This window comes from Lampetra fluviatilis, chromosome 1, assembly GCF_964198595.1.
Source record: "Lampetra fluviatilis chromosome 1, kcLamFluv1.1, whole genome shotgun sequence".
NCBI lineage: Eukaryota > Metazoa > Chordata > Hyperoartia > Petromyzontiformes > Petromyzontidae > Lampetra > Lampetra fluviatilis.
The window spans coordinates 1,264,833-1,278,949 of NC_136275.1; the positions used below are offsets into that span (position 1 = coordinate 1,264,833).

Here is a 14,117-nt window from a genome sequence, read left to right on the forward strand (position 1 = left end):
TCAAAGTGGACGTTCGTAAGAGGCAGGTGTGAACCGGAATCATGGTCCAAGTTTGATAGAAAAAAAACACCTGCAAAATACTAATTTGAGATTATATATGTATGGTGAACTTCTTTCGCACCGTACCTAGCCAACCGTGCTAATCAGAGGTGCGTATACTGTACACAACAATTATCGCCACCCAATGCAAAAACTTGCGAGGACCCTCCTGAAAAAGTTAAGAGCCTCAAGCAAAACTTCCCGGTTAAACAAACATGACAATACTGGATATATATTTCAGGTTTTTGCAATAAAATCCAGATGAATTCTTGTAATGTAATGGTAAATAAAATGTTTCTTAGCTGCTCCCTCTATCCCTGTGTGGTCCCAGGAGCTCTTGTGAATGGGCCCTCCCTGCTCAGTGTCACACAGCAAGAGGGGCACAGTAAGCATGGGTGCCGTGGTGGACATGGCTGAGGCCAGCCCCAAATACGAACCCAGGCGGGCAGATCCTGGTGCTTGATCCCGGAGCGAATGCACAACTCTTCAAAGCTGCTGAGCTGCTCCCCCTTGAGCAGCAACTGCTTCTTGCTGGCTCGAATGCGCTTGTACCCCAGCCACACGATCACTCCCAGCAGGATCCAGCTGAAGCTCATGCCCAGGTAGCCGGCCAGGTAGGTGGGGAAGAGGCACAAGAAGGTGCGAGCGAAGGCAAAGAGCAGCGACTGCAGCCCAGCGCTGGGCCCGTCGCCCGCGTAGCTGCCGGCCATGCTCGACACGGAGTCCCGAGGCTCCGACGAGGTCGGTGATGGAGATGGAGTCTCGTTTGCCTCCTGCTCCTCTCGTTCGTCCGCTGGGGACGGACCACCCGCCGCTGCCGTGCTCGTCATGATGACCGCTGCTGCTGCTGCTGTCGTCCGGGCTGTCCCACAGGGCACGGCCGTTGTCCGTCAGCTGCGGTGCAGGGGGCCCATTACCCCCCGTTCCTGCAAGGAAAGGGGACAGCAGCGGTCTCACTCTCGCACGCACTCAGCCTCCTCGTCCCCCCCCCCCCCCCCGTGTTCCAACAACTCAGCAACTCAAATCCAACTGGTCACCCAGGTCTCCACGAGCTTGCCAGGTTAAGCGCTGGCTTCACAGGTACCACCGTCCACCTCCAGTCCCCCATTGGCTTCTCAAATCCACGGTCTAGCCCAGGTAACCTGGTCTCCCTGGTTCTCCTACCTCGGCCTCCCAGATCTTCCCGGGTGAACGTGGCCAACCAACGCCCCACTTTGAACCCAAGTCCTAAATTGCCGTACTCATTCCCCAAGGTCTGCCAGCACCGCTTGGCTGGCTGGCTGACCCAAGGAACTGAGGAGAAACATTAGCACCGAAGCAATGAAGGCCCTTGTCGAAGATTCTACCCGTCCACCTGGCTTCACCCTGGCCAGAGGGCCTTGATGAGCACGTTCCATGACAGGGCAATGTCTCCCGTGCAGCCAACCCCCACCACGGTTGTTGCTTGGGGTCTTCGTGACCCAATTTGCATTTTTGTAATTTTATACTGCATATTATAGCTATTGTATATTTTATTTTATTCAATTTTTACATACTTTAGCCCCTTAGTATTAGTTAGACGTTGTACCTTTAGTATAGTTAGACTTGTACACCACTTATTTAAGATTTAGGATTCCTCTATGTTGAATGCATGCACCTTCCAGCCAAAGTAAATTCCTTGTCTGTGCGAACTTTCATGGCGAATAAAACCATTTCTGATTCTGACGACCTCACTGCCGTTGTGGCAACGTGAATTGTTGTTGCGACGACTCTCCAGCTCTACGAGGTCTACACACGGATGACACGGAGGAGGAGGCGATGGCATGGCTCGGGGCTAAACGCCTGTGTCTGTCAAGGTCCCCAGTCGCCTCAAGGCCTCCCCACGACCTCGCTCCCCCTTGCTCCCTAGGTCCCCCTCGTCTAACAACCTCATCCCCTCAACTCCCACAGCTCCTCTCGCAGCTCTCTCCCCCAACTCACCTCAGCCACTCTTGCCGAACACCACCCCAAGTCGCCCTATGCCGACCCCCTTTGCCTCCCCCAGGTCACCTCGGGTCCGATCCACCTCGAGTCGCCGTGGCCTCCTCGACCTCACACAGCGGCCCCGACAGCGCAAGAACGCGCTGGCACTCGGGGAAACCCACCTCTGCAGTGGCGAGCAGGAGGAGGCGGCGATGAGGAGGAGCCCGGCGTCTGGTGGTGGCGGCGGCGGCGGTGACCGTGGTGCCAGCTCCACCCCCGCGTCCCGGCCCCGTCACCGCTGCCTCGGCAGCACTGGGCAGGGCCGCGCCTCTGACATCACCACCCCCCCAACGCCCCAACAGCCCCCACCTCTACAGCCCCCACCTCTACAGCCCCCACCCCGACAGCCCGCACCCCGACAGCCCCCACCTCGACAGCCCCCACCTCGACAGCCCCCACCCCGACAGCCCCCACCCCGACAGCCCCCACCTCGACAGCCCCCACCCCGACAGCCCCCACCCCGACAGCCCCCACCCCAACAGCCCCCACTTCTACAGCCCCCACCCCAACAACCTCTCACCCCAACAGCCCTCACCCCAACAGCTCCCACCCCAACAGCTCTCACCCCAACAGCCCCTCACCCCAACAGCCCCCACCTCAACAGCCCCCACCCCAACAGCCCCCACCTCAACATCCCCCACCCCAACAGCCCCCACCCCAACAGCCCCACCCCAACAGCCCCCACCTCAATATCCCCCACCCCAACAGCCCCATCACCAAACAGCCCCCTAACCCACCCGAACCCCCCCCCTACACCCCGTGTGCGCGGCATCACACTGATGACAACAACAAAAATAATAAATAGATATTTGTGGTAAAAGCAATGTACAATAAATGTTTATATAATACATAAATATTTATTTGTACATACAATTAATTATTATATAATACATGAATATGTAATTGTACATACAATCAATTATTATATAATACATTCATATTTATTTGTACATGCAATTAATTATTATATAATACATTCATATTTATTTGTACATCATAATAATAAACCCGTGCCGCTGATGTCGTGGCGGCCATCTTACGCAGGGTGACGCCGGCGCCGTCGTCATCAGGGAGTGACACCCCCCCCCGTCCCTGCTGGACGTGGTCCCTGAGTAAGATGGCCGCGATAGCTCACGCGGGAGCGGGGCCGCCCCCTCCCCCGCGCCCCCGCGCCCCCGCCCCTACTGGACCCGCGATCTCTTCCCGCGAACGGTGCGAGAGTCGCAGATATCGCGATATCGCGTAGCACGGCACACGACGCGATGTGGCGTTGCACACGACACGATATCGTAATACGACACGATATATCGTGAGATGACACGATATATCGTGAGACGAAACGATATATCGTGAGTGACGACACGATATATCGTGAGACGACACGATATATCGTGAACGATATCGTGCGAGACGACACGGTATCGTGCGATATCGTGAGACAACACGATATCGTGAGACGACACGATATATCGTGAGACGACACGATATATCGTGACACGACACGATATATCGTGAGACGACACGATATCACGTCACACACAACCACGTGGTGGCGGTATTCTGCGCTGGCAGTGGTGCACAGGCACAAAGAGAAAATAACAAATTCGTCTATAACAGCAGTGTGGCCTTAAAGTAACTAAAACATAAGACAGGCGACGTTTCCGGCAATGTCCCTTATTTATAGGCAAGATAAGAGTTATTGCCCGAAACGTAGCTTTTTTTATTTTGTCATTTTCAAGAAAGTGTTTGTTTCATGATAAACTAGCAACCCGTACGTACTTTGGACGTGTGACTGTTCGTCCCACCCTCCCAGCCAGCCAGCCAGCCAGCAAAACTTGTAACCTTATGAAATAGAGTCCACATGAGTCGTCCTGCCAAGAGAATTTTATTGATACAATAAACACCAACACGTGTAGTGCACGAACCCTCTTGTTGACGACTCAGCATTGACTGACCTCTTTCTCGCCAATAGGCATCTTTCTGGGGTTTACTCCCAATCCTCTATCCCCTTTTCTCTGTCTTCCTTGTCAATCACGGTCCCTTGTCCCATTCTTGACCCCCCCCACACACTCAATCACAACGCCCACACAATAGGGTAAAGCGTGGGTGATCCCACCTGCTCTGTTTGGAAGAGTAGGCCAAAACACCCTCTCGAGCTCCCTCTAGTGGAGGCCTCTCCAGCAGCAGTAGACGTGAGCCTATTAATGTACTTCAAGTACAAACGAGACAGATGCACCCATAATAGAGTTGTTTTAGGTTAGATCGCGTAAATGTATAAATGTGTCGTTAAACCCGCCACCACCCGACACGGCCAACTAGTAAGGGTTGTCACGTAAACAGAACGTGGCCAATTCGTCACTAGTACAGCACTAACCGGTGTGTTGGAGAGCCAAGCCACAACATTTACAATCCGAGTCCGACGTTTTGCCAGTAATTACAACCAGCGTCATCAGGCGACAGCCAGATTTGTGGAGAAGTCTTCCTGTTTCGTTCCTCTATGAGACATATGCAGCCCCTTAAGTGTCACCGTCATGGATCTGACCAAGCCGACTCCACCCGCACGTGGTGCACATCGAGAGCCACGCGTCACAACACCAGGCACCAGAGGTGGGACAAAGTCATTGTTATGCAAGTCCAAGTCGAGTCGCAAGTCATCAAATTCATGACTCGAGTCTGACTCGAGTCCAAGTCACATGACTCGAGTCCACACCTCTGCCAGGCACGCTCAGATGATGAATCCTGAGAGCTTAATCCGCCAGGTTATTCCATGCGGGCACAGGAACCCAGCCAGCCCCGCTGCGCGCTACGGAACTTGCCACCCGCGGTGTTTCCATTGACACGTGGGTCGCGACGGTGATAAACTCGGCGTAAGCGTGTCTCCTGGTACAAATCCTCTTCCTAATGTATATTTTTCTACGTTTTCCATGTAATCTCAGTGTAGCTGATCCATCGTCTTACATACGCGGAAATGTAAACGTATTTTTTTACATATTTTTTTTATTTAGACCTTGCTGTATGAGACTGGCTTATTGCAATTTTCCACTGAGTCAAATTCCCCTTCAGTGTGCAGTCTAAATAAAAAATGAGTATTTATTCATTAGATATTCCCAGAAACTGATTAATAGTTTGGTCGATGGTATGGAAACTTATCCGAAACCACACAATTATTCACAACAGTTAAATTTTCTCCAATGGAGGGTCCAGGAAAATTAGCAAAACAAGTCACGCACGTGAAGTTAAGGAACCGAAAAACAATAAACCGTGTCCCCAATGTAGAATCTTTCTCTGAGCAAATATTACCCACTATAAAGAACAAAGATCCCCCGTATAGCCTTAACAGATTGTTGGGAGCAAGTGCTATTAGCGAGCACATGGGTGGCCAGCACCACGCCCGGCCACCTTTGTCTCCTTCGTGGCGATGTAGACACACCGCACCAGGTATTCATTTTAAGGCTGAGTAGACCTAGGGGAGGCCCAGGCCCGGTTCAGATAAGCCACTGGTGTTGGCCGTGAGCGGGAATCGAACATGGGTCGCCGCCGTTTCTCAGTAGGGCACCATACTCAGAAACATGCACTTTGACAAAGACCATTAAACAAAAGCTCCCACGTGCTCCAAAAAGCATGAAGAAATGCATATTTTAAATTATGCAAGCGAGACAGCGTATTGACAATTTTAAAAATTAAAGGCGGTTTGGGCAGGCCACGTCATGAAAAGTAATGAAGGCTAGTGGTCAAGCCTCATGACGGAATAGCAGCCAAAGAAGTGAACCATGCTCAAGGGGATATCCATGGATATGGAGCGGTGGTTTTCTCATATGCAAGATTGCTCTATCGCGAGACCACGAGAGACGGGAACAGCTGCAGGTCTTCATCAAGCAGGGAAATAGATGAAGGATGATGGCAGTAATTTTCAATAAAAACACATTCCTGCGGAGGGAGCTGGTAGGAACGTTGGGTTACTCGGTCAATGGCCAGGGTCAACGGCGGCGTGGTGTATTCCGCAAATATTCCCGACTGTGAGGGCGGGCACAAGCCGGCGTGAGTAGGTTAAACGTTGAGTTTTATAAGGGCACCACAGGGTGACCAGCCCCTCCCACCCCCACCCAGCCCCGCCCCTCCCACCCGCCTCCCAGCCCCGCCCCTCCCACCCAGCCCCGCCCCTCCCCTCCCACCCAGCCCCGCCCCTCCCACCCCCACCCAGCCCCGCCCCTCCCACCCCCACCCAGCCCCGCCCCTCCCACCCCCACCCAGCCCCGCCCCTCCCACCCCCACCCAGCCCCGCCCCTCCCACCCCCACCCAGCCCCGCCCCTCCCACCCCCACCCAGCCCCGCCCCTCCCACCCCCACCCAGCCCCGCCCCTCCCACCCCCACCCAGCCCCGCCCCTCCCACCCCCAGCCCCGCCCCTCCCACCCCCACCCAGCCCCGCCCCTCCCACCCCCACCCAGCCCCTCCCCACCCTGCCCTTCCCACCCTCCCCTCCCTGCACGACGGATGGACACAATAATCCCCTGTGGGCTGGTGTAACCAGGAGGTTCCTACCAGTATAACTGACCAAGCATCCCAATTGCAGGACCCTCATGATGGCGAGTCTTGGGCCTTACCAACGCTTTCCCAGAAAAAAGAAAAATATAATCTTAATTCCAAAGATGACAGCCCCTTGTCAATTCACAGCTGGAGGCCACCCGATGCCGTGCGAATCATGGTCGTGTAACCAGTCAGTGTGGGTTAACCAAGTGGTTGGGGCCAAACCCAAAACCGGCTCAGATATGAATCACCACCATCAGCTGCCACGCAGACTGATGTTCAGGTCAAAGAGACGATACAGCACAATGTGCTAACCGCTGCACCACCACCATTATCACAATTCCATATCATGCGCACAAGCATGCGCTGAAGTTAACTACGCATACCTTGTCCGATCGCCACATAGCGACGAGAGATTCAGTGACGGCATTTAACATGTCCGGTTTTGCCGAAGCATTAGTTTCATGTTGGATGGCAAATGATGGAAAGAAAATCAATCTCACCACGCTCGTCATGACGATGAGGCGAGTCCGTAAGCGAATTAAAAAAAAGTTTAATCCAATGTTAGTTCCATGAACTTTGACTGCGATCTAACATTCTACTACCACGTGTTCAATCATCAAAACACCATTGTAATATACTGCAGCGTTGTATCAATACCAAACACCAATTGTAGCAGTTTTCTTGTTTTTCATGGGTACGTTGAAACGTATCTCAACCATACAGTACTTCAATAGCTGCGGTCAATATTCATTAGTAATTTAGTCAAATAATAATTCCAGCTCAAGAGCTCAGGGTTTACAGCCATAGAATCCGTGCACCTCCCCCAGTCGAACTGATCTAGCCACAAGACAGCAGCAACGCACTCTCACGTCCCAATTCACCTCTCCAATTAAGCACTTGCACATCACCTGCAATTCTAAAAACTCACAACCCCGAGGCACGGCTTTCAGTGCCCCGAACTACAGCCACAAGCCACCAGCTAATCATTAGTCAACTAAAGTGGTTATTTACTAGCATTCAGCCGACGGTGTTCAGCAAGCTGGGTTTCCCGCTATCGGAGCATGCGCACACTTTACCAATTGCATATTTGGCAGCACACGACCTCCGGCTTGTGGCTTTGCAGAGCAGGTGCACTCCGCTGCCAGCCTCATCAATCCCAATCCTCGTCGTAAGCTCTACATCAACCGTTTGTCGAAGGCGAATTAATTTCTCAGTATTAAGATATTATTTCTACAGTTTCTATCATACTTTTAAAAAGGACTCCACCCCCCCCCCCCCTTTGGCAGACTTTTGTCTCAATATGCTCCCGCCCGATTGCAAAGGTTACGGAAGCAATTTGGCTAATTACAGACGGCCTCGCTATTGTTGAATTCTTGATGTACTTGTTGCTTCAGACAACTTAGAACTAGATGTTCTACTCTACATGCGATACACTTCACCCAAAGAGTAACGTAACGGTGAGCCGGTCTTGTGGCCAACAAAATTGCACAGCAAATGCTTGAACACACCAGCGTGCCCATGGGCTCCTATGGGACCTTCAAGGATGAAGAGCCTGAGAAAAAAAAAATGGCCAGCCAATGGTTGCATAACACATCCAACAAGAGCCGTTTGTGTCTACACTGGGGGAACCGCAGCTCTCAATGACCTATCTTTTACATTACAGCATGTGCACACGAGTATTGACAATACATGAATTTGTTGGCCTCGTATATAAGACACGTAGTGTAGGAGAAATGTTGGGCTGCACAGTCTAAACAACATTCATTTTCCATCTTATACACACCAAGTACTCCTCTTCCTAGCTCCGATAAACCCACTCATCCTGCTCAGCATCAAAATCCTGGTCAGGGTTAATGTAGAGCTTCCGAATTTAACACTCCACTACCCCACCATGGTCTAGATTTGCAAATCATCAGTTGTGCACTATTTAGTGTCATTTTAGATTGGGAAATGTAAAAAGGCGAATCGCACTGGGGCATACATTATATTTATCGAACTCTGGGTTAAACAGACACATAATTAATTGACAATAAGTGCCTCTATCTTGGCCAAGTTATTGTTAAATCAAGCATTTAAAGTTCTGTATTAACCTTTTGAATAAAAAAAACACTCTGCTACGCTAATTGGAAAGTCATCTTTATTTTGGTGATAGGTCTGATTGTACGTAAAGGGCAAGTATACAACAACGAACATTAACAAAGGAGGCCGGTCTGCACGAGCTGAACCTACTCTTCAAAGAAAGGATAGAGGATCTATTTGTGTCAAGGTGAAGTGAGGACCAAGGGCATGGGGTTGGTACAGCAGCTGGACAAGATGCTTTTGCAGGCTGCCACCGTGTTTGCCTCCTCTGCATGCAAGCGGGCCATTCATCAGACGTTCAACAGCGTCCGCGTGATGGAGCCGCCATGCAGGTGGACGATGGGAAACTCAGATCTCCTCCTCCTGAGTCGACTGATTGATGACCTGTAGCAAAACAGATCGCACGCACAGAATGTGAGGGACAGGAGCTGGCACCGATGTCGCATGGTATTGCACCGAGCCCAACCAACTTGTGCACGTTGTGGTCAATCGGTACGGTGGTCTTGGTGCGACTGCACTATACCTCGCCGTCGTGAGTCTCAATGGTCTTGATGAGGACCGTCTTCTTGTTGAAGGTGCTGGCCAAGCGATCAATGGAAGGGCTCGATTCTGTGTGGGGAATAATTATATTGTAATCAAGTATATACACACACACACTTCCACTCTATGCACGCATTTGTGATATGGGTGCCCCATAACGCAGAATTCCGATACACACCAAAGTGTGGTGCGCACTGCTTATACCTCGGAAGTTGTACGACGTAGAAGAGAACTGCTGCACCGGAAGAGCAATCCTAAGGGTGACAAAATATGCAGTGTCAGGACGTTTCATACTCAAGCTCGAGGAGGGTACATCGCGCCGTGTCCAACATGAACCATCGCCCGTCGTGTGCCTAGTACCGAGTCTCCTCGCCCTCCAGGAGCTTGCGGTAGGTGGCAATCTCGATGTCGAGCGCCATCTTCACGTTGAGCAGCTCCTGGTACTCCCGCAGGTGGCGCGTCATCTCATCCTTGAGGTTTCGGATGTCGTCCTCAAGGCGCGCAATCGTGTCCTGGTATCCGGCCGCCTCCAGCCCAAAGCGGTCCTCCATCTCGCGCATCTGTCGCTCCAGAGACTCGTTCTGGAGAGGGGGGGGGAGAAGGCAGAGGAACACGGATGCCGAGGATCACAATCGGCGCTCATACGGTGTGTTTTTCTATATTTTGTGTCTGTATAATAGATTTACGTTTTGATAGGAGTGCGAGTCGCACGCACGCACGCACTTTGTGGTGCGACAGCATCCGTCCCCCGAGTGTGCACTTACCCCGCCCTTGAGCGCGTCAATCTCGCACTGCTGGGCCTGCACCTGGCGCCGGTAGTCATTCAGCTCTTGCTTGGCCGCACGCAGAGCGTCGTTGTTGCGGGAAGCGGCCTCACTCATATCTGCAAACTGTAGCACGGAAAAAACACTATTTTTCTATCCCTCATCACAAGACCCTAATTGTCCCAAAATGCTTTCATTTCTCAAACCTGGAAAAAATAAGAGGCTTAAATAAATACAAAACCAAAGACTCATTTAAACCATTTGGATGCACCGGTTGCTTATTTTGGAGGCGTGTGGACGTGCAAATAGGTGCCTGGGCTGTCCCTTCCACACACCTTGGACTTGTACCACTCCTCGGCCTCCGCCACGTTCTTGGAGGCGATCCCCTCGTACTCGGCACGGATGTCGCGCAGCGCCGCAGTCAGGTCGGGCTTGACAGTCTGCTGCATGTCGTACTCCACGTGCACGGCTTGCTCTTGCACCTGCACCTGCACCTCGCGTAGTTCCTGGACGGCACACACAACACACGCGCGCCGTGTGGGACACACGTGGGGGTCACGATGAACCCAGCGACACGACGACTTGTTTCCCATTCACGGACAATATCGGTGACGAATATAGGAACCGGTCTCGGCCTTGCTCCGGGTAGACTTGGCCTGTTACGCTGTGTAAAAGCATCTGCACTGGGGGGAGACGGAGGCAGCTGGGCATCAACCTGGCCCCACACGTGTGCTCTCCTTCATTAGGTGCTCACTAACAGCACGAGATTTGTATTTTTTGCCATCCTTTGTACCATGCACACGCTTGTGCACGGCTGGAGGACCGAGCGTCTGCACTGGCATGCCACTGCCGTGCGTGCCGGGTACACACATGCCGTGTGTGCGTGTGCTGCGTGCGTGTACCTCATCATGGATCTTCTTGAGGAAGGCGATCTCCTCCAGCAGAGACTCCACTTTGCGTTCCAGGTCCACACGTGCCAGGGTTGCATCGTCAACGTCCTGAAAGAACGGGTGGACGAGTTCAGGTCAGGTTGCGAATCAACAGGAAGTAGGAATTAGCCCTCTTCTACGCCAGTGTCTTCTTTTGTTGAAATCGCGTTTGGTGATTAATGTACAAGTATTAGACATCTAGGTCACAGTAAAGGCAATTCATAAAAAAAAAAATCTCACCATATTAATTATCATTTACTAGAATATGGTTGAGGTACAAAGGCAGTGTTAGTGCTTCATGTGATGGGTTCACGGTCCACGACCGCCAACGCAGTTGCTTGCGTTTTTGATCAATTGTTTGTGGACGTGTGGCCACGTAAACGAGCGGTCACACCTGACGGAAGGCGCGCAGGTTCTTCTCAGCCTCCTCTCGCCCGCCCAGCTCTTCCTGAAGCCTGCAGCAGAAAAGACGACGCCTCGGATTAGCACGGTTGGCTACGTACGGTGCGAAAGAAGTTCAACATACACCACACATACAGCATCAACATTGCGTCCACTGCCACAATTCCCCCCCGCCTCCACCTCATAGGGCGTCGCAGGGAGTGTGGGCCATCTACCACAAGGTGGCAGTGATGTGCCACATGATACAGCTGTTATGCACACAATTATCTTAAGGGAGGCACCGTGCACATTCATTAAACGTGCAGATGGGTCAGCCTGCGATGCACGAGGCTCAATCACAAAACAAGTCATCACGGTGAGCAACGAATTCTTTGTAATAATAAACGCGTGTGGGAAACAAATCAAGTGGAAGCAATGAGAGGTGGGGGTGGGGGTGGTGCAACATCATCCACAGCCAGGAGCGAGAACAAAGAGAGACTCCGGACCACGCCCGGTCCCTCCCCCCTCCCTCCCTCCCTCCCCCCTCCAGCCCCATCCCACCCAGCATGGGGTGCGTGGGGGGGGGGTCATGCCCCCCGCCACCGCCTCATTGGAATCTGCTGGAATCTCTTCATCCCGCCCGCCGCGTCCTCTACTGCCCTCTGCTGCACCCGCTCACTCCTGCCAAACTTGACCGATGCCTTTCCCCTTGTCGACTACGGCTTCTTGGAACAACGCCCCTGCGGCATTGCTTGTTGGGAAGAGACCCGGCAGGGAGAGGGGAGGAGGGAGGGGAGAGGGCTCCATCATCCCGTGGTGGCGGCGCCTCGTAACGGGACGCGGCACCCCTCCACTCCACCCATCCCAATCACTCCACCCACCCACCCATCCCCACACCCTCCACCCCACCCACCCCTCCACTCCACCCCACTCATTGAAACAATGAGAAACGACCGCCTTGGAAGTGGCGCACAAACGAGGGGGAAAAAAACTCTACACGTTCGCCAATAAAGACTGGTAAAGAGTGTTAAAGGAGAAACAATTTTGATACACGCGTGTCGTTGGCGACGTTTCGGCCAATGGCTATTTATAAACGACGTTTCGGGCAATGACCTTTGATACGTTTTTTAAAAGGGAAAAATGATAAAAAATAAAAAGGAATGTGTTCAGTTTGTGATTTTGCACCTTCACCGCCAGACGACTCGCGAACACAATGTAGAGACCTGCACCCTTGACCACACAACTCCACCCCAAGTTCCCTCCACCATACAACTTCCACCTTCCACCTTCCCTGCCCATTCAACTCTACACCGCAACTCCTCCGCCCACCCCGAATTCACCACATCTCGGGTCGTCCACCTGGCCCGTTCATCCCATCCCTCCATCACATCCCGTCCACCCACACCAGGAGTACCCCCCCACCCACCCCACCCAGAGCCCCCCCCCCTCTCACCCACCCAGAGCCCCCCCCCCCCATCTCACCTCTGCTGAAGGCGCTGCAGATCGTCCAGCAGGTTGGCCCTCTCCACGTCTCCGCGCGCCTTCTCGCCCGTGAGACGGTCCACCTGCAGGCGCAGCTCCCTTAGCTCCTGGTCGTAGATGCCGTCCACGCGGGTCGGCTCGCGCCCCTTGAGCTGGGTGATCTCCACGGTGAGCGCCTTGTTCTGCTGCTCCAGGAAGCGCACCTTGTCGATGTAGCTCGCGAAGCGATCGTTGAGCTCCTGCAGCTCCACCTTCTCGTTGGTGCGCGTCGTGCGGTAGTCGGCGTTGAGCGCGTCCGCCAGCGAGAAGTCCACGTTCTGGCCCGACAACGCCTTCACGTACGAGGCCGACGAGCTACGGCCGCCGTAGCCCGACTGGGCGCTGCTGCCCAAGCCCACGGAGCGAGATGATCGGATCATGCCGCCGCCGCCTCCGATGCTTCCCCCGAAGCCGGCGCCTCCTCCCCCGAATCCTCCATAGCCCGAGGAACGGGACGAGAAGGAGCGGGTGGCGGACGAGCTGGCCACGGGGCCGAACGTGCGACGGTACGATGAGACTCGCTGCGAGGACGACATGGCGACGCTTCGAGTTGTTAGCGGTGGTGGTGGTGGTGGTGCTACAAGTGCTTGACTGCGGGAAGAGAGAGCGGCTGGTCCGTGCGAGAAGAGCCGGAGCGACCCTCCGCCTTTTAAAGAGCGCGGCTCCTCCCCGGCCCGCCCCCCGCTCCGGCACCGAGGCCACACCCTGAGCCCTGCCGCCCGTGGACCCCCAGAGCTCCATCAACGGGGAACTTCCCAAGGACCACACCCAGCATGTCTGGGACCTCGATCGCCACCCCCCGAGATCAGTCGTGGAAAGCGATAGCGCGTAGGATGATGAGTGGCAGATGAAAAATCAATGCTCGCAGATGGAGAAACAGTCGGAGGTCTGGGTTGCATTGTGTAATTACCAATTCCGTGTGGTCCTGCATCCCCCCCCACCACTTGACCCTCTCCTCCCCATCTGTGAATGCGAGAGTAGCCTCGCCCGTCGAACCCCTTGCCTGCAACACAATGGATTTTTCCAATCACCTGGTAAAAAAAAACCCTAGCATCCTAGGAACCTCCATAAAACCACACCCAGCATCCCTGCTGCCACACCCTAACGTCTCTGGTCCCCGCCTTGCATCATTGGGATCTCCACGGGACCACCCCACAATCCTGGTTCGACACCCTCTATTCCTGTCACCATACTAGGACCACGCCTTTCAATCCCTACCAAGCGCAGCGGTGAGTATTCCCCCATCGCCTATCTTCCTGCCATCGCCCCTTTCTCCGTCTCTTGAGCCACCGTTTCTTTGTCGTGATAACCACCTCCAAGGTTGTTGGAGGGGA

The 14,117-nt window shown here is 53.5% G+C and overlaps 2 protein-coding genes across 2 annotated transcripts in view; both read right to left on the reverse strand.

Annotated features, from left to right (window-relative positions):
• The window catches only part of LOC144934478 (extended synaptotagmin-1-like), a 47,689-nt gene extending 45,533 nt beyond the window's left edge, over positions 1 to 2,156 (reverse strand). Inside the window, exons 1-2 of the mRNA XM_078860282.1 lie at positions 1,999 to 2,156; positions 477 to 965 (exon numbers count right to left, since the gene is read on the reverse strand). Of these exons, the coding sequence (XP_078716408.1) occupies positions 477 to 869 (393 nt within the window). The 5' untranslated portion in view covers positions 870 to 965; positions 1,999 to 2,156. The remainder of the gene's footprint in view (positions 1 to 476; positions 966 to 1,998) is intronic.
• Positions 2,157 to 7,102: 4,946 nt separating this feature from the next.
• On the reverse strand, positions 7,103 to 13,410 carry LOC144947681 (desmin-like). The gene is made up of 9 exons (XM_078876999.1): positions 12,745 to 13,410; positions 11,276 to 11,336; positions 10,855 to 10,950; positions 10,288 to 10,458; positions 9,953 to 10,078; positions 9,549 to 9,769; positions 9,393 to 9,442; positions 9,172 to 9,257; positions 7,103 to 9,032 (listed from the first exon to the last, which is right to left on the reverse strand). The coding sequence occupies exons 1-9, from the start codon at positions 13,317 to 13,319 to the stop codon at positions 8,997 to 8,999; spliced, it is 1,422 nt and encodes a 473-aa protein (XP_078733125.1). The 5' UTR covers positions 13,320 to 13,410; the 3' UTR covers positions 7,103 to 8,996.
• Between the last annotated feature and the right edge of the window lie 707 nt (positions 13,411 to 14,117).